The sequence below is a fragment of the Geotrypetes seraphini genome, chromosome 1, assembly GCF_902459505.1.
Source record: "Geotrypetes seraphini chromosome 1, aGeoSer1.1, whole genome shotgun sequence".
Classification (NCBI taxonomy): Eukaryota; Metazoa; Chordata; class Amphibia; order Gymnophiona; family Dermophiidae; genus Geotrypetes; species Geotrypetes seraphini.
In genome coordinates this window covers 198,696,620-198,717,862 of record NC_047084.1, presented here as the reverse complement: position 1 = coordinate 198,717,862, position 21,243 = coordinate 198,696,620, and the positions used below count along the sequence as shown (strand labels likewise).

The window sequence follows — 21,243 nt, the reverse complement described above, 5'->3', positions numbered from 1 at the left end:
AATGTATGATTCATGATTTTACAATGTTGCACCATCGGCTCATCAACTCGTTCACACTTCAGCTAACTTTTGTGTTCTCCAAATCTCACTTTTAAGTTGACTGTTAGTTTGACCCACGTACAATTTTTTTACAGGGACACATGAGTACATAAACAACATATTCTGAACAGCATTGTTCTTCAATTGTTTTTCTGCCATGTTTGAGTGAGGCATGTGTGAGCATGTTTAAGAAGTGTTTAAGCATTTAAGTGCAGTATAGTTTTCAAATGTATGGGGTAGTGAAATTGTTTAATTGGATATAACAAAGAGGTTTCATGTGTTTCTATTGTTTGAGTGATAGAGCTGGGTTAGATTCCCACTTTAGTTCTCTGTGATCCTGAAAAAGTGACATAAACCTCCATTGCCCCAGGCACAAAAAGTAAAAGAAAAAAACAACCCAAAAACTCTAAATGAGTCCTTTAAGGTCAGAAAAAGTACATAATATGTAAAACCACTTTGATTGCACCACAGGTAGAATATCAAATCCCTTCCCCTTTCCCTTAATGAGTCTGTTTTCCTGATGTAGATGCCTTATATGAAAATATATTAATGTTTTAATCTAAATCTAAACTTTCAGTTTATATACCGGATCATCCTCTAAACAATAGAGGCTCGACTTGGTTTACATGAGAAGAGGTTTATATCTGGTTCCTCAGGAGAAATAATTTATGTAACAATTTTTGAAAAAAGAAAAGTCTTTAGGTGTTTTCTAAAAGAGTAAAGAGAAAAAATGGTTCTGATCTCAATAGGTAGAAGTAAAGGTAAATGCAAAGGAGAGAGAAGCATAGCCTAGTATGTTTATTCCCTTGATTGAGGGAAAAGAAAGTTTGTACAAATGAACAGTTCTTGATCTTATAGTGCATAGAGAATTAAAAGAAATGGGGACTAGAGGCAAGAAATATTTTGTTCAAAATTTTTAATACTATGCTTGCACATTAAATTGGATTCTGAGGTTAACTGGCAAGCAATGAAAGAGCCCTCATGAAAGGGGAAACGTGATCATACTTCCTTTTCCTATAGATCAGTTTGGCTGCTGTATTTTGAATCAGCTGCAACCTCTTGGGATGCATAAAGAGAGTTACAGTAATCTAATTGATACAGAGCACCTGATTCTGTTGTAATGGTGATGGTTTTGTATCGATTTCTGTTCTTAGATTCACAATGGAAGACTGCAGTATAAGTTTGACTGTGGCAGTGGTCCTGGCATAGTCTCTGTTCAGAGCATTCAAGTGAATGATGGTCAGTGGCATACAGTATCCCTCGAGGTAAATGGAAATTATGCAAGGCTCGTCCTGGACAGGTTCCATACTGCATCAGGAACCGCCCCAGGCACTCTTAGAACCCTTAACCTCGATAATTATGTGTATTTCGGTGGTCACATTCGACAGCAAGACACAAGACGTGGTAGGAGTCCTCAGGTGAGCAACGGCCTGAGAGGGTGCATGGATTCCGTCGTACTCAACGGGCAAGAACTACCTCTAAGCAGCAAATCACGGCATTATGCACATATAGTTGAATCTGTTGATGTGTCTCCGGGGTGTCTGCTGACAGCTACAGAAGGGTGCTCTAGTAGTCCTTGCCGGAATGGAGGAACGTGCTCTCCATCACTGAATGGAGGTAGGTTGCATTTTGCTTTCTTGAAGCTTGAGAATGAATTGTTCCTTGCACATAATAAATGTAAACCACTTTGGTTGTACCACAGAAAAGCAGTATATCAAATCCATGACCGCTGATCATTGTTTTGCCAGATAGAAACTAGAGAATGGCAGAGGGACAGATTTTTCCCTGTCCCCACGGGAACTCTTTCCTGTCCCTGCCCCATTCTGCAAGTTCTGTCCTCATCTGCACAAGCCTCAAACACTTTAAAATCATAAGTGTTGGAGGCTTGTGCAATTAAGGCAGAGCTTACAGCAATGGGGCAAGGACAGGGACAGCGACAAAACTCGCGGGGATGGGGAAACTGAGTTCTTGTGGGGACAGGGACAAATTTGTCCCCGTGTCATTCTCTAATAGAAACCCAAGGGTCAGGGAGGGAAGATAATCCTTTCTTTGCCAATTAATGTCAGTAGTGCTGCTGAATTAGTACCTATTTGTAGTTGGAAAAAATTTGTACTGAATACCAATAACTTTGAGAGTTTGAAGACACTGTACTTAGGGCTGATACCTCTGTCCTGATAATAGTATCCATGATTCAGACTTTTCATCTCCATCTTGCCAACAAAGGATTGTCTTTGTCGAAAATGCCTGAGTGTTCAGTGCTCTCGGAATTCATGAGAGATTGAAAATAACTTTTGTGATAAGGTCATTTTTCTTTGTATTTGCAAGGCTGCTTAAGAAAAGTGTTCTCGGACCCCCACCTTATGGACTTTTACAAGGTCCGGGTAGCCCAGGCACTTTTATTGTATTCAGCAGGTCATTAGCAGCTGCCAGATGTGAGGAACTGTTGCTGACTTGCATCTCAGAAATACAAAGGAAAATTTATTTTTATCTAAGTAGCCCCTATCTAGTTTTGTTAGTGGATCTTTTCACACTGCCCAGCTTCCTGGCTGCTCCCCCTTGCTGTGCTCTTCTAAAGCTGCCTGGGCCACCATGCTATTCAAAATTCCATTACTAAAGAACATATTTCTGAAAAATGCCTTTTCCTGCTGCCATTAATAAATGTATTTTTACCTGCATCTAGTGCTTATATTAGCCATTATCTTTTGCTCCATCAGCCTTCTTAAAACTCACTAGATGTCACTTTAATTTCACCTTTGACGAAAGAAATGTTAGTTTGCAATTTTTTGTGAGTGCATATTATAGAGAGAGTTTGAATGGAATACATTAAAAATCTTGGCATGTCAGAAAAATGTGACTTTTCGTTCTGATGCTGTTTTGCTTCCAGGTTATTACTGCAAGTGTACGGCTATGTTCATGGGTGCACACTGTGATGTAAGTGTCAATCCATGTTCCTCCAACCCTTGCCTGTATGGCGGAACTTGCATTGTGGTCAAGAATGACTTTTTCTGCCAGTGTAGGGGGCAGTACACTGGCCAAAGGTATGTCTTATAAATTGATTATTAGGATTTATTTACTGTCTTTTGTGAAGAAATTTATTTATTTATTCCTTTTTCTATACCGTTCTGCCAGGAGAGCTCAGAACGATTTACATGAATTTGTTCAGGTACTTGAGCATTTTTCCCTGTCTGTCCCGGTGGGCTCACAATCTGTCTAATGTATGTGGGGCAATGGGGGGATTAAGTGACTTGCCCAGGGTCACAAGGAGCAGCATGGGTTTGAACCCACAACAAACTCCAAAGAGGATCAAGAGATAGCTTATATCTTATAACCAAAACCGAAATCTCTTGTTGAAGCCAAAGATAGGTAATTAACTTGGAGGAAAAAGGACTCGGTAACCCCACGAACCATCCACAAGGGATAATAAACGTTCACAAATATAAGGGGTTCCGGTGTCTATCATTGACCAAAAAACCTCCTGATAATTCAGAAATTCTTTATTCAACTTTTCATTTTTTAGTGTTTTTTTTTAATTAAATAACTTTAAATAACTTTTGACTTATTGAATAAATAACTTGTCAATCATTAAATAATATGTAAGCATTTTCCTCCAAGTTATTTGAACCCACAACCCCAGGGTGCTGAGGCTGTAGCTTTAACCACTGTGCCACACTCTCAAGGCAATGTACAAGAACAATCTAGACATAGGCAATATACAATTTCAGCAAAAAAATATTTAAATAGTAGTACAATACTGTATTATGGCATAGTATGCTACTTTCAAAGTCAACACAGTGTACAATAAAACATCTTAATAGACAGTATAGAACTGGAAAACATAGACATTTAAGGGAAAGAGGACTTGTATACCGCCTTTTTGTGGCTTTACCATTTTAAAGCTTACATTCAAATTGATGGGCACTGGAGGATTAAAGGAGCAGCAGCAGGATTTGATCTCGCAACCTCTAGGTGCAGAGGCAGCAGCTCAACCAGTGAGCTACAGTAGTTAGATATTCCCCTTATTTTCTAACTTAAAATTGTACTTGGAATCAGAAAGGTACATGAAAATGCGGGATATAAAACCAAATAAATAATATGGTTTCAGCTAGGGTAGGAGTGGATTAGCAAGTCCTGCTACAGTATATGCAGCTAGTGTTAGTCCTTGTGTGTGGGTAAATAGCAAGTTAGTTGCTTCTTTTGTTAAAAGCTTGGGAGAAGATCTAAGCTTTCTGCAGTAGAGAGAATTGTGTGTTGAGAGAAGCCCTTTGAGAATGCATTCTAGAATATTGGATAGAGAATGAAACGGTGATAAATTTTTCCCCATTCCTGCGGGGAAAAATTTTTCCCATCCTATCCTGGAGAGTTTTTTTTTTTCCTGTCCCTACCCGTTCCTGCAAGCTCTGTCCTCATCTGCACAAGCCACAAACACTTTAAAATTATAAGTGTTCAAGACTTGTAAAGTTAAGGCAGAGCTTACAGAGGAATTGGGCAAGGACTGCGTCAAAACTCGCAGGGACAAGGAAATTAAGTTCCTGGGAAAAATTTGTCCCTGTGTCATTGTCTAGTATGGGAGTTTACTTCAGAGAATGCAAAGTTCTAAGATATTTCAGTTTATTTTATTTACAAAGTCTTGATAAACTGCCGCTCACACCAAGATGCTGGCGGGTAGTACAAAAGCAATTAGTTGATGCAAACAGAAAGATATGGAGAGAAGAAGATAGAAAGAAGAAAGAGATTAGGAGGGAGCAGGGAAGGACAAGAGAAGTGAGTGTGCGGCTTGGTATAATCAGATAACCAGTTGACTAGATGATCAGTTGACTAGATTATCCAAATGTAAATTGAAAACATCATGTCTTGATTTGCTTTTTTGAATTTGAGAAAGGAACCTTGTAAATGAAGCTTAACTGCTAATATGATAACCCACAGGAAGAGGTTTTATTATTCTGTTCATTCATTTGAAATCATTGATTCCTTTTTAATTTTTCCAAGAAAAAGCATAACAGTAAATCAAACCGAAAGAAAAAACCCAACTGCTCACAGAAAATAAAAGGCACCCTAATATTGTATTGAGTATTGCTTAATTTGCAAATAACAGGTTAGCTTTAATGGCCATTCTGATGCAGTGTGTCTAGGAGTCCTGATTATAGATGATTTCCTGTACTCAGGTGTTGATTGCAGAAGGACGAAATTTACATTCTTCATTTCTGCCTCCTGTAGTGACTGTATTGCCCTGATTAGATATAAATAAACATTCATTTTCTGAAATGAGGAATATAGTTTTTAGTCCCATCCAAATCATCCTGATCACACGCTTGTAACTAGATACAGTACATCTGTCAATTTAAAGATAAATAATGCCTTAATGTACTGGTTTCATGGACGAGCACCCTTTGTTATCTTTGATTTATTATATCTTGTTATTGGAATTAATCTAATTGTGTTTTTCTTATTCCAGATGTCAGTTGGGTCCATACTGTAAAGACAACCCTTGCCAGAACAGTGGCAAGTGCATTGACAGCTTGGATGGCCCTGTTTGTGAATGTGAACCAGGCTTCCGCGGTGACAGGTTAATTTCTGATTTGCTCTTGAATGTCTAGCGCTTGCTGTGTATTCATAGTATTGAGTGAAACTGAAAGCAGTAGATGATCTTTTTCTCCGCTTACCTTCTACCAGATGTTTGAGCGATGTCGATGAGTGTGTGGAGAGCCCATGCCTTAACGGAGCCCTTTGTGAGAACACGTATGGCTCCTATCAATGCAACTGCTCCAAGGGGTTTGGAGGAAAATACTGCGCAGAAATTTCTCTCAACAAATATGTTTCGACATCTTGGAACATCGGCCTTGCTGAAGTGATTGGTATCATTGTGTTTGTAGCTGGCATCTTCTTTCTAGTTGTGGTTTTTGTCTTGTACCGCAAACTGATGAGAAGAAAGAAGAAGAAGAAACAGCAGCAGCAGCCAGAACATGAAAGTAAACACCCAGGAACAACTACAGCATTTCTACCCAGGCCGTACTTTGATGCAAAACTGAATAAAAATGTTTATTCGGACATCCCACCGCAGGTGCCGGTTCGTCCCATCTCCTACACTCCTAGCATTCCAAGTGATTCAAGAAACAACCTGGACCGAAATTCCTTTGAGGGGTCTACTATTCCAGAGCACCCTGAGTTCAGCACTTTTAACCCAGACTCTGTGCACGGACACAGAAAAGCTGTGGCTGTTTGCAGCGTAGCTCCTAACTTACCACCTCCACCTCCGTCTAACTCTCCTTCGGACTGTGACTCCATCCGAAAACCTAGCTGGGATTATGATTATGATGGTAAGCAGCTGTGTTTTGTTTTTGTATTTTCTAGTTAAAATGACATTTGTGCATTTAGACTTGCAGATAATTTCTGTGTTTGCACTCTTTAATAGATTGTTTAATTTCTGCCACTTCTGCTTATCTTTTGTTTCATGTTAAACTAGAATTGTGCCATAAGCTACATCTCTACAGGATGTTAGTTCATCAGTTTTATTGGTAAATATAGTGACTTTAAAGGATTTATTTTGTTTGGCCCGAGGATATCCGACACCATGCCTCCTCACCCCTCTGTAGTACCATCCTCCCTCAGTTCCAATATCTCATACCAGCCCCACCATCCAGCATTTCTTCTCTCCTCTCCCTCCCCTCCCTTCCATAGCTAGCAATTCCTAGCCTCCCTTGGGTACAGCATATCCCTTTCCTTTCGGCCAGCATCTTTTTTCCTATTCCCCTCTCAATCTCTCTCTCTTCCCTCCCACCCTAACTTTCTCAGATCAGCATCATATCTTTCTTACCCGAGTCCAAAGTACAGCATGCTCTTCCTAGCCATGTGGAAAGGGGCTGCATGTCAGTGTGGAGTCCTTCAGTAGGGACCCACACTCAAGTGCTACTGCCTCCCACCCTCCTCCTGCCAAAGGGCTTTCTTTAGGAGGATGGAAAATGGCAATGCTTGAGTGTAAGCCTCTAATGCAAGACCCCACACCAGAATGCAGTATAGTTCTTTAAGGTGACCGGGAAGCAACAGATCAAGGAAGGAGAGAATTAGAAGATATTCTTCCACCATGCACCACCCTCTGAATGCTACCACCCAAGACAGATGTATAGTCTGAATAGTGGTGGGGCCACTATTACAAAGAAGTGAGTGCAAGTAAAGTACTTTTACTGAAGTTGTACATAGAGCCCTATTGATATTCAATGGAATGGGATGGTTAGTACTGTCACGTTTGCAAACTGTAGTGGCACTAAAATTCTACATCACATCTTACTGGATTGACTTTAGACAGAAGTGCCTCCTATTAAGATTTGAAACAGATGGGAGGATAGCCCCTACTATAGTCTCTAATGGTCTTACTTCATCTGCATTTCCTCCTACTTGGAAGCATGCTGTCACTCCTGTGCTTAAAGCCTTTAAAGTAGACCCTGCTGAAGTTACAAATTATAGGCCAATTTCTAAAATTGCCTTTCCTTTCTAAAATTACTGAAAAGGTGGTAGCAGCACAGCTTTCTGATTTTCTTCATTGTACAAACGCACTACACCCTTGTCAGACAAGCTTTTGTCCTCATCATTCAACTGAACACTCGCTTTTAGGTCTTACAAATTATGTAAGATAAATTCTTGATGGCAATCGTGATGTTTTGGTTTTTTTTTTTTCTTGGACATGTCCGCTGCCTTTGATCTGGTGGATCATTCAATCTTATTAAACCTTTTAAGGGATTTACATATTACGGATAAAGCTTTTCAGTGGTTTCATTCTTATCTTACTGAGCAATCTTACTCTGTTTATTATTCTGGCTCTCTTAAGTTCACAGCAACTTCAATCAGGTGTCCCCCAGGGTTCGGTTCTTAGGCCCATACGTTTTAATATTTTCTTTGCGCCACTTACATTATTGCTCCAGTCACTTTGATTTACTTTTTTTACATTCAGATTCTTTATCCATTCAGTTCTTAGTGCTCTAACGATTTCTCCATAATTTCCAAAATATTAGATGAGGTGGCTAACTGGTTAACATTGAATAGGCTGAAAATTCCCCCCAAAACGTCTACTATGATTTTTTCCTCCACTAGACGCCAATTGAACTTTCCATGTTTCACTATGAAAGGTACTTTTCTGTCATACATCCATTAAAATTCTTGAAGTTACTTTGGATACCACCTTATCATTTCATTCTCATATTTCTAGAGTTGTTTCAAGTTTTCTTTATTTTTGATATACCGTTTATCATGCAAGTATTGAAACAGTCAACAATAAAATATAATTTTAAAAGTAATATCGTATCTAAGACTATAAAGAGGGGAGTAATTACCCACTGACGTACATGAAACGAGAGGGAAATGGGGGAAGGAGAATTATTAAAATACTGTACATCGAGATAAAAAATAAAAGGAGTTAAGTGAATAAAGGGAAATACATTTGGGTAGGGCTCGCTTCAAAAGAAGCATTTTGATTTTCCAAAGTAGTTCTGCGAATGAAAATGAATTGTCAAAGAGAACAGAGATTAATGAGTATAGGTGTCTTTAAAAAGAAAGGTCTTAAGTTTGGTTTTAAATTTATCTAAAGAGTTTTCTAGTCGAAGATCTATTGGAAGGGCATTCCACAAAGTGGGAGCTGTGACAGAGAAAATTGATTTGCGGGTAGTGTCATAGAAGAGTTCTTGTATCGATGGTATGGTGAGCAGGTTTTGGTTTCTAGATCGGAGAGCCCTACTGGATGCATACCGAATTAGAAGTTTATCAATGAAAGCTGGTTGATGGGAGTTTTTCTGTTTTGAAGGTAAGAAGAAGTATTTTGTAAGTGAGATGGTGAGTGATGGGCAGCCAGTGTTTCTACTTCATTCTTAAAACTTTGCTAGCTTTGTTCTGTTCGGTCACTTTGAAATCGTACTTCACTCCAGATTCTCTTTGCTCTTTTCTAAATTCGATTATTGTAACTCACTTTTAATCAGTCTTCCTCAATATCAATTCCGTTGACTTCAGCTTGTGCAAAATACTGCTCTCCAATTGCTCTACTGTTGATCTAAATATGATCATATTACTCCTTTGCACAAACCACTGGTCAGCCAGACTTCCGCAGAGAGAGGAGGAAGGAATTCAGCTGTTTATCCCTCCTCTATCTGAGGATTGTAGCTGAACTAAAGCCCTGCGTACTACCTCCCAGGCTGATTAAGCTGACCTTTAAACTTTGAAAGAAAAACACCACTGGTCAGCCATATTCCAGCAGAGAGAGGAGGAAGGGAGTCACCAGAGCCACCGACCATTTGGCCATTCTTGGTCCCTCCCACCCATCTTTGGACCTTTTCAATCGGCCCTTCCTGTAGGCAGGGAGGAAGGTCTGGGCACCAGCGCTCCCAAGCCTCATCAGGAAGAGGAGGAAGAGACCGGCTGAACATTCCTCCTCTCCCCACTGGAGCCGCCAACCATGCAGCCATTTTTGGACTCTCCCACCGGGCCTCGTTAAGAGCAATTATGTCTGGCCTATCTCAGTAAGATACAGCCCCTGGAGGCTCACTACCCACTCTCATCCCTTACCTCACCACCAGAACCAGATTCACTGCCATGATATAGGCCTTCACCATCCTTACAACAATCAGACGCAGGAAACCATACAGGAGATACAACGCCGAAAAAGGCAGAAAGAGCAAGCTGCTCAGACAAATTTTGCTTATTCCTGCAGACACACACCACAAGGCTGTCCCTGTTCCCTGCACCTATATTAATATCCGATCCATAAGGAAAAAAAATCAACCTTGGTGAAAGATTGGCTCGCATCTGAATAATGGGACATCCTTTTCCTGATAGAAACTTGACTTCCAACCCCAGACAACCCTTTAATCAGAGAATTTTGCCCCCCAGGATACAGAACGGCCTCCTTTTGCAGGTAACTCATGAAAGGAGGAGGACTAGCCAATGTGATCATGGACTCTTTTGAAGTCACAATCCTCAACTCTAAGCAAACGGACAATTTGGAAATTCTATCATACCAAATCAACAACAATACATTGAAAGACCCCCCTCACATGCATCCTTTTCTAAGTTCCCCCCCAGTAAGTGGACCAAGGCTTTACAAGACTTTTTAGACTTCGTACTTAGGAACTCACTCTCCTCCCACTACTGTCTTCTACTAGGAGACATTAATCTACACCTAGAACTCACTCACACCCAGACTGTCAAGGTCCTCTTCAATTTTCTACAGTCCCTCGGGCACTCCATCCCCTCATCTTCACCAACTCACCAGAAAGGGCACCATATAGACCTCATTACCCTGGAAGTCATCACAATTATACGCCAGTATAGCTCTGCAAGATGGAGATTGGTCTCCCTCACTTTGGTCAGACCTCTTCATGTTCTGGTTTAACTAACTTTGGCAGGAAATCAAAAACGTTCCCAAACCAATAAAAACCTATACAACTAGAAGTTACATTGAAGCACCCTCCTTCTGGTCTGAATTCAAAGACTTTGAAGAATTCTCAGACCCGCTAGACTTGTATTCTACCTGGGACAAAGTCAGCACCTACATCTACAACAGACTCGCCCCAAATCCCTGTGAAAAAGACAGATCTACGTGTCAGACAAATGGTTTGATCAAGAGCTCCGTGACCTAAAACATACAGTCCGCCGCCTAGAGAGGACATGGCGCAAAGATCAAACCTAGGTCAACAAGGGACACTGGCATAATCAAGTACACAAATATAAACCTACTACTACCAGCTGGTGGGTGACCAATCCATCAACACCAAGGAAATCTTCAGGATAATATCTAAACTGACCAACACCATCAAAACTAGTCCTAGCCTCCCAGGAAGAATTCCCTCCAGTCAACAAACTCGCTGATTACTTCTGTTCAAAGATCCAATCTCTCTGCAATAAGGTCAGCCCCCCAACGCACTAGAGAACTACCCATGTGCATTTTCTCCTCGGAACCACACAGTAGTCCTAATCTGGGAAATATTCCCCCTCCCCCTCCCCCCTCCGGATTTAAACCTGTTCCAGAAGCTGTATGTCAAATATGCACATGGCCAATGCCCATTAGACCCCTGCCCACCTGAGATCATTTGACTCACTCCCCAACTTTTCAAGGCTTACTTTTCAGCTGGATCCAGACAATGCTTAACAGCACATTCACAGAGAACAAAGGGCATATCATGATAACACCCATTACCAAGAACAACAAGGAATCAATTTCTTCTGTCACTAACTACCAACCCATTGCCTCCATCCCTTTCTTTGTGAAACTACTGGAAGGACTAGTGTATTACCAACTGCTCAACTACCTAGAAGAGCACAATATACTTCCCGACTCCCAGTCAAGACTTTTGGTCACTATTCAGCACAGAAACAGTTCTAGCCTCATTAACGAATGACATCTACCAACTTTTCAGCAGAGGACAGAGTGCACTTATACTACAATTCGACCTAAGCAGCACTTTTGACTTAATAGACCACCACATATGTCTTTCATTCCTGGACACTATTGGCATCACAGGAATTGTACTAAATTGGTTCAGAGGCTTCCTAACAAGTCACTCATATCAAGTATTCTGCGATGACAAACTCTCCCCTTGCGATATAATTTGTACCCAGGTAATAGTGTTCCATTGATTGTCCTCCTTCCACCAGGTTTCCGAGATGCCTATTATATCTTTCTCATCATTCAGTGCTATATACTCTAACTATCCTATTTTATTTTTTAGTCTTCTAGCATTTGTATACAGACACTTCAAATTGTGTTTTTTCCTTGCAACTACAGGCTGCTGAGAAGACAGGGAAAATTTGAGTCTTCTATTCTGCCTTCCTCTTAAACCTTCCTGGCTTTCTTTCACCATTATACGCAGCAACCAAAGTTCATACAAGCCTACACAAAAATATCAAACATGATGGACAAAACGCTAGAAAACTGAAGACTAGAGCGTAGAGTACTTATCTCTCCTTGAAAAAGGGAAGAGTTTAATCAATAGAACTGCGTGCTTACAAGGTCCAAAGCCCCCTTCATTAGGAACTAGCCCTGATCCTCAACATGCTAGACTTCTGCAACCTCATTTATATCTCATGCCCCAAGAAACACTTCAACAGACTCCGGATGATTCAACACACAGCTGTACGCCTTATCTTTGGCCTAAAGAAAACTGATCACGTCACACCTTACTACAAGCAACTGCACTGGCTCCCAATCAAGGCCTGCTCACTATTCAAACTAGGTTGCTTTATGTACAAGGCTCTTTATGGCCTACTGGGAGGTGAGAGACTGATATGCACTGTAACTAAGTTCAAAGAAGCGTGGGATGAACACAGAGGATCTAGAATCAGAAAATAAGATTAAATATTGAACTAAGGCTAGTACTGGGCAGACTTGCATGGTCTGTGTCTGTATATGGCCGTTTGGTGGAGGATGGGCTGGGGAGGGCTTCAATGGCTGGGAGGGTGTAGATGGGCTGGAGTAAGTCTTAACAGAGATTTCGGCAGTTGGAACCCAAGCACAGTACTGGGTAAAGCTAAGAAGAAAAAATTAAAAAATTTAAATTGAATCAGGTTGGGCAGACTAGATGGACCATTCGGGTCTTTATCTGCCGTCATCTACTATGTTATTATGCACGGATGGAGAGAGGGGCCTTGGGGTGATAGTATCTGAGGATCTGAATGTGAAGAAACAGTGTGACAAGATGGTGGCTGTAGCCTGAAGGATGCTAAGCTGTATAAAGAGAGGCATAACCAGCAGAAGAAAGGAGGTATTGATTCCTCTGTACAGGTCATTAGTGAGACCCCACTTGGAGTATTGTTTTCAATACCGACTGCAGTATAATTCAAGTCTCACAAAGAATGTTTATTTACCGTAGAATAATTACATTAGTTAATCAGTCATCACTGAACATTGGACAATGCGTAAATCATTTTCAGCAGTAAGTAACAGTACCGTATTTTCGCGGATATAACGCGCACCTGTGTAAAACGCGCACAGGGGTATAGCGCGCAGAAATCACGATGATATGTACCAAAACTTTTCTATACCGCGCTCAGACATATAACGCGCATGATGCCCGACGCTACTTTCGCCCGCCCTGACTTTCCGTGCGCTGTCCCGACTCTCCGTTCACCCCCCAGACTTCCGTGCACTGCCCTGACTTTCCGTGCGCTGTCCTGACTCTCCGTTCACCCCCCCTGACTTTCCGTGCACTGTCCCCCCTTGAAGTCCTGTCCCCCCTTGAAGGTCTGTCCCCATCCTGAAAGCCTGATGCCCCCCCCGACGTCCGATACATCCCCCCCCCCCCGGCAGGACCACTCGCACCCTCACCCCGAAGGACCGCCGACTCCCCAACAATATCGGGCCAGGAGGGAGCCCAAACCCTCCTGGCCACGGCGACCCCCTAACCCCACCCCGCACTACATTACGGGCAGGAGGGATCCCAGGCCCTCCTGCCCTCGACGCAAACCCCCTCCCCCCAACGACCGCCCCCCCCCAAGAACCTCCGCCCGTCCCCCAGCCGACCCGCAACCCCCCTGGCCGACCCCCACGACACCCCCACCCGCCTTCCCCGTACCTTTGTGTAGTTGGGCCAGAAGGGAGCCCAAACCCTCCTGGCCACGGCGACCCCCTAACCCCACCCCGCACTACATTACGGGCAGGAGGGATCCCAGGCCCTCCTGCCCTTGACGCAAACCCCCCCCCCCCCCCAACGACCGCCCCCCCCCAAGAACCTCCGCCCGTCCCCCAGCCGACCCGCGACCCCCCTGGCCGACCCCCACGACCCCCCCACCCCCCTTCCCCGTACCTTTGGAAGTTGGCCGGACAGACGGGAGCCAAACCCGCCTGTCCGGCAGGCAGCCAACAAAGGAATGAGGCCGGATTGGCCCATCCGTCCTAAAGCTCCGCCTACTGGTGGGGCCTAAGGCGCGTGGGCCAATCAGAATAGGCCCTGGAGCCTTAGGTCCCACCTGGGGGCGCGGCCTGAGGCACATGGGCCAAACCCGACCATGTGTCTCAGGCCGCGCCCCCAGGTGGGACCTAAGGCTCCAGGGCCTATTCTGATTGGCCCACGCGCCTTAGGCCCCACCAGTAGGCGGAGCTTTAGGACGGATGGGCCAATCCGGCCTCATTCCTTCGTTGGCTGTCTGCCGGACAGGCGGGTTTGGCTCCCGTCTGTCCGGCCAACTTCCAAAGGTACGGGGAAGGGGGGTGGGGGGGTCGTGGGGGTCGGCCAGGGGGGTCGCGGGTCGGCTGGGGGGGCGGTCGGAGGTTCTTGGGGGGGCGGTCGTTGGAGGGAGGGGGGTTTGCGTCGAGGGCAGGAGGGCCTGGGATCCCTCCTGCCCGTAATGTAGTGCGGGGTGGGGGTAGGGGGTCGCCGTGGCCAGGAGGGTTTGGGCTCCCTCCTGGCCCGATATTGTCGGGAAGTCGGCGGTCCTTCGGGGGGGGGGGGATGTATCGGACGTCGGGGAGTCGGCCGGGCAAGAGGGCTTGGGCTCCCTCTTGCTCCGATCGTGGATGCGGGTGCGGGTGGGAGCGCGTGCGAGCGGTCGTTCGGGGTGGGGGTGCGAGCGGTCCTGCTGGGGGGGTGAATCGGGCGTCGGGCGGGGTGGGAACTATGTTTAAAAACTTTTCTATACCGCGCTCAGGCATATAACGCGCGAGGGGTATGCGCGGTAGGTAAAATCGCGTATAACGCGCGCGTTATATCCGCGAAAATACGGTATGTATTTTAACTTTTCTCCACGTGCATTTGCTCACAATTCAGTTTTAGATGGAAAATTAATATAAATTCTCTACTTGCATTTTATGTATTAAATTAAAAATCATTGAGCGACCTGTAAATGTTCACCAAAAGACTTATAATTTGACACAATTAACAGTGGCTAGACATAGAACAAAAATACACTTGTGGAGGTCATATCTCATAAACTTGATTTTGATTTTTTTTTTTGGGGGGGGGGACCATCCTAAAGACTAAAGCATGTGTGACTGGAGGGAATAAGAAGTACATAGAACCAAATGAAAGTCCCTTTTCAGTTGAAGGAGAGTTGAGGAAATGACTAATGAGTCTTCAGACTCTTTCTTTCAACCTCATGCTAATTGCATGCTCAGAGTAGAGAATTAAAACCTCCACTGCATAGCAGGGATAAACATAAGGATGTTAGAGCAAGAACCACAAAGGACTGTTCCCTTAAAATATCTCAAGGGAAAAAATAGCAACATGTTTAGTTTAAAAGTTAATCTTAATGTCCACTGACAGAACAGTTCTAGCATTTAGTAAGTGAGGCGTCTTGCAGCCTGACTCGTAATTTAAAAAAATATTGTGTTTTGTTGCTAAAACTAGTTCAAAAATCATATGCCACAGCTGCAGAGCCCATCCACTTCATGCTCAGCAGTGGGACTGGTTATGTCTGCTCATCCACCCACAGCTAGATAGGAGACAAACTGGTTCCCTTCCCACTTCTGGACATGAAGAATGGGCAACTACAAAGTATAGTTCCATTTTTATTGTAAGTTTTTTTGGCCTGGCTTTTTATTCTACCCTTTCCTACACAATTAGAATTGATTCCTATTGGGGCTGGAGAGCAATGAGTCTTCATATTTAGCTATCCAGAGATTTTCATTTTTAGCTTCCTCCCATCTGGACTGTCCATTGTAATAGCAGTCCTTTGGCTGAGAGATATGGATTGCAAGCAAGTAGTTGCCATCGCATTTGGTTGGTGCACACGCCAGCTCCGTGCCATGAATGTTGCATCTGCAATCATCACTGACTGCCTGGGGAGCAAAAGCAGGGCTCAGGAGTTAACCCTTGCATGGCTGCACAGCATCACCTCTGAGACATCAATGTGTTTTGTTGTAATTTTAAAGCCTTTAGTTTTTGTTCCGTTAGGGCAAGAGCCTCCATTTGCACCTTCCTGGGAACATTTTCCAGTTTTATGTCCTCTCCCAACTTTTTTTTTTTTTTTTCTGGTCCTCATATATTTATTATCATTCATTCTTATTTTTAATATCAAACCAAATGTGAAAATGTTCTCAGAATTTGTAATGTGCCAAAATATCTAATCTTCAATAATAATAACTTTATTTTTCTATATCGCCAACACCCAAACGTTCTAAGCAGTTCACAGAATAAAAAGGAGTGAACATTCCAGTGATGATACAAAGCACACGAAAAGGCAATACAATATTTCAATAATGAAAAATACAGTATGAAACTATGACATAGTCATCAATCAAGTAACAAATTTTTTGAACAAATAAGTCTTAACCAGTTTTCTAAAGGTGCAATAAGATGCAGATTGTTGAATCAGATCGTCTAACCATACTTGAACTTTACCTGCTTGATAAGCCAAAGATCGATCAAAATACTTTTTATAACGGCAGTTTTTGAGATTAGGAAAAGTGAATAAACCAGTACGCCGAGTAGACCTAGTCGATTAGTATAATTCAAAATGAGAGAAGAGATATAACGGAGCTAATCCAAACAACATCATATAGCAAATACAAGCAAATTTGAAAAGTACTCTTGCTTCCATTGGCAACCAGTATATCTGACGGTAATAAGGACTGACATGTTCCTGTTTTTTAAGCTGAAAATTAAACAGACCGCTGTATTTTGGATTAGCCTTAATCTTCCTAAGATGGTTTTATAAGCTCCCAAATAGATTATATTGTAATAGTCAAAAATAGATAAGATTTATGCTTAAACTAATAATATAAAAGAAATAGGGTCAAAATATTTTTAATGGAACACAATTTCCATAATGCAAAGAAATATTTCTTAACAAGCATATCGGTATGTTCCCCCAGGGTTAAATGGCGGTCAAGTATAACTCTTAAAATTTGAAGAGAAGAGACTATTGGATATTCTTGTCTTCTTAAATAAAGAGTTTTATTCGTAATTTTATCATTGGAACTAGCCAGGAAATATAATCGATTTCTGGCCAGTCAGTTTCCGTGATCACATTTTTCAAAATTGTACTTATCGATTTGTTCCTGCGTCATATTCATAATAATACAAGATCTTCTAACTTGATCTGGTTCAGTTATTCCAGCAGAAATTCTCAGCTAGAACCAGTCCTCCAGAACCTTGTTACTCTGGGCCTTGATTCTTCCCTCTAAGTATTACCGCTGACTGGGGACTCACTCCTTCACCTGCAGAGAATATAAGCATATTTGTTGGTTGATTTATGGTTGTACTAATTAGTTACATAAACAAGTTACATGTTGCTTAGTTTTCTAGGGGAAACCATAAACTCCTTACCCAAGGTTCGTTATTTTGCCAGTTTATACTAAGAATAGAGACCAAGGCTATATGAAGAATTTTATTAGAAATATAAAAATATAATTCATATGCCAGCAGTAAATAATAAACTAATTATTTGTTCACAATGTCTCTGAATACAGTGGTACCTTGGTTTACGAGCATAATTCGTTTGACTGTACATATATATATCTTATTACATAATTATTACATAATAATTCCTAAGTAAATGAGTGAATATACTAATTCTTACACACTAAATAATTCCTTATAATAATAATTCCTGATTAGCAGCAACTAAAAATATAGTTTATCACCACGGGACCCAACTAACCTTATCCCAAACAATAGAATTCTCTCTCTAACCCAGCTGAAAAGGCATGTAATTCCTTATTCTCACCACATAGATCAGGCCTCAGCAAATAGGCAAAGTAAGAGGGAATTTTTGCAATATCTGGGAAGCATACAGGATCTCTTAAATGTCACATTTTAGAGATGGATGCATCTGTTCAGTTGTGGATAAGGAATTGGTTATCGGATAGAAAACAGAGGGTAGGGTTAAATGGTCATTTCTCTCAATGGAGGAGAGTGAACAGTGGAGTGCCGCAGGGGTCTGTACTGGGACCAGTGCTATTTAACTTATTTATAAATGATCTGGAAATTGGAACACCGAGTGAGGTGATTAAATTTGCAGATGACACTAAATTGTTCAAAGTTGTTCTTAGGAAATTGGAAGACTGGGTGTCCAAATAGCAGATGAAATTTAATGTGGACAAATGCAAAGTGATGCACATTGGAAAGAATAACCTGAATCACAGTTACCGGATGCTGGGGTCACCTTGGGGATTAGCGCCCAAGAAAAGGATCTGGGTGTCATCGTAGAAAATACGATGAAATCTTCAGCCCAATGTGCGGAGGTGGCCAAAAAAGCAAACAGGATGTTATGAATTGTTAAAAAAGGGATGGCTAACAAGACTAAGAATGTTATAATTCCCCATATCGCTCCATGGTGTGACCTCATCTGGAGTATTGCATTCAATTCTGGTCTCCTTATCTCAAGAAAGATATAATGGTGCTGGAAAAGGTTCAAAGAAGAGCAACCAAAATGATGAAGGGGATGGAACTCCTCTCGTATGAGGAAAGACTAAAACTGTTAGAGCTCTTCAGCTTGGAAAAGAGACGGCTGAAGGGAGTTATGATTGAAGTCTACAAAATCCTGAGTGGAGTAGAACGGGTACAAGTGGATCGATTTTTCACTCTGTCAAAAATTACAAGGACTAGGGGACACTCAATGAAATTGCAGGGAAATACTTTTAAAACCAATTGGAGGAATTTTTTTTCACTCAGAGAATAGTTAAGCTCTGGAACGCGTTGCCAGAGGATGTGGTAAGAGCAGATAGCATAGCTGATTTTAAGAAAGGTTTGGACAAGTTCCTGGAGGAAAAGTTCATAGTCTGTTATTGAGAGAGACATGGGGGAAGCCACTGCTTACCCTGTATCGGTAGCATAGAATGTTGCTACTCTTGGGTTTGGGCCAGGTACTAGTGACCTGGATTGGCCATCATGAGAATGGGCTACTGGGCTTGATGGACCATTGGTCTGACCCAGTAAGGCTATTCTTATGATGTTAAGAGGGAGCAGATGTTAGGCTATAAGTGTGGAGAAAGAAGATTGCTGAGAATGGTAGAACCCTGAGGGAGAGGCTAGGAGGGGGAAAAGAGGGTGTCAAGGAAACAGATGAGAGGATAGTTATTATAGAGGGTAGAAATAAGGTAATGCGGAGCACGTTGAAGAAGAAATGAAATGGAGGGCTGAGGAAGGAATGAGATGGGGAATGGGAGAGAAGATGACAATTTGATAAGTGAAAGGATAAAAAGAATGGGGTGAGAGGCAGAAAAGAGCTAAAAAGTAATTATCTTTATTTCAGAGGCAGGTGTAGTAAGGAAATAGACAGGAGAGAGAAGAAAAGGCAAATGGACAGCAGCCATTTGAAGGAGAATTAGCAAACAACAGACAGGAAAATAGAAAAGACAAATGAACATGATGGAAGAATAAAACATCAAGATAGCAAAGGTAGAAAAAAAATGTCATTTTGAATATTTTAAATGGAATATGGGTAATAATTAGCAAAAATATTATTTAAATTAAGACAAATAAACTTGCATAATTTGTTAATTTTGTGTGCAAAATTTTGAAATTTTCTGCACAGAATTCCATCAGGAGTAATCTTGTCTTCTCAAATGCTTAACTATTACAACTGGTGAACCCAGTTTTGTGTGACACACCATGTACTGTACATCCAAATTCCAATTATTAGAGATACTTATGTTGAACAAAAAGAAAAATAGGAAGCCCATGGATATTTGCATGAGCCCCAAACAGTGGCTATCAATAGATCAGTTTTGACAACTACAATGTTTTTAGTGAAAAAGTGCATGAGAATTTAATTTGAAGAAATGCTAGTTAATCTGGGTCGGAGGAAAATCATAGAGATGATCCAGGTAGCAACCTTGGGGCAAATTCTATAAGAAGCGCCAAAATAGGCACTGTTCAGCGTGATTCATGCAAAATTAGGTGCTGTTTAGTGAATCACTCTGAGCGGCACCTATTTTGGAGGCGCCCAATAAATAGGCCAATTTTAGGCACAACTAAAATTTAAGCGGCCATGCGAGCGCTTAAGCATGCTTAAGAGCAGCGATTCTGTAACAAGACGCTAACATGAAGCCACACCCAAGTCTAACATGTATAGCACCTATTTTTTTTTGAAGGCCGCCTAAATTTTTAGAGGTGCCTTGATACAGAATCACTCTTTCTTGATAGGCACCTAAGTTTCAATTATTGCTGATTAAAAATCTTAATTGAGCTTGTTATTCAATTTAGGTAGGAACTTATCTACCGTATTTTCACGCATATAACGCGCGCGTTATACATGATTTTTACAAACCGAGTATAACCATGCGCGTTATATTCGTGAGCGCGTTATCCCCTTTTTTTTAACATAGTTCCCCCCCCCCCCGCGACGTCCGATTCACCCCGCAGGACCGCTCGCGCTCGAACACGCACCCCCACCCCGAAGGACCGCTCGCACTCCCACAACCTCCCCACCCTCCCATCATGTAGAAGCTGCCTACCGTCATCCTGCTGCTTCCTCTGCCGGCGGTCCTGCCCCTTCTCTTAGCCCTGCGTCTACGCTGCTTTCTCTTCCGGCGGTCCCGCCCTTTCTCTGACGTCAGGCTGTGGGGGTGCGAGCGATCCTTCGGGGTGGGGGTGCAAGCGCGAGCGGTCCTTCGGGGTGGGGGTGCGAGCGGTCCTGCGGGGGGGTGAATCGGACATCGGGAGGGGGGGCATCAGGCTTTCAGGGTGGGGACAGGACTTCAAGGGGGAGAGGAGAGTCGGGGCGGGCTAAAGGAGAGTCGGGCTGGCCTGAGGAGAGTCGGGGCGGGCTAAAGGAGAGTCGGGCTGGCCAGAGGAGAATCGGGGCAGGCGAAAGGAGAGTCGGGCAGCGACGGGAGAGTCGGGGCGGCATGCGCGGTATAGGGGTGTGCGCGGTATATAAAAATTTATTTACATAAATTACAGTTTCCCGCGCGCTATACCCATGTGCGCGTTTTACACGGGTGTGCGGTATATGAGTGAAAATACGGTAGTTGGGCGCCTCCAAAATAGGTGTGTAGCATTAGGCGCCGTTTACAGAATTTGGGCCCTTGTTTCATCTTGAACTTCCACTGCAGGTGACGTATCATGTCCCTAATTGTTGCTGTGTTATGTTGGGGAATTAGGGTTTTGTTTTTAATTATCTTTACATTTATTTTTGCTTGCAGCTAAAGTTGTAGATCTTGATCCTTGCTTGTCCAAAAAGTCTCTGGAAGAGAAGACCTGTCACCTGTACAATCCTCGAGAAAGTATATCTGAGGTCCAGTCCCTTAGTTCCTTCCAGTCAGAATCATGTGATGATAATGGTATGTGC

At 42.6% G+C, this 21,243-nt stretch overlaps 1 protein-coding gene across 7 annotated transcripts in view; it reads left to right on the top strand.

Moving 5' to 3' along the window:
- Window positions 1–21,243, top strand: part of FAT1 (FAT atypical cadherin 1) — a 363,497-nt gene that overhangs the window by 313,527 nt on the left and 28,727 nt on the right. For all 7 annotated transcript variants that reach the window (XM_033943896.1, XM_033943897.1, XM_033943893.1 and 4 more), the window contains exons 22-26: window positions 1,194–1,656; window positions 2,924–3,077; window positions 5,492–5,602; window positions 5,710–6,353; window positions 21,098–21,235. In XM_033943896.1, coding sequence (XP_033799787.1) covers window positions 1,194–1,656; window positions 2,924–3,077; window positions 5,492–5,602; window positions 5,710–6,353; window positions 21,098–21,235 — 1,510 coding nt within the window. The remainder of the gene's footprint in view (window positions 1–1,193; window positions 1,657–2,923; window positions 3,078–5,491; window positions 5,603–5,709; window positions 6,354–21,097; window positions 21,236–21,243) is intronic.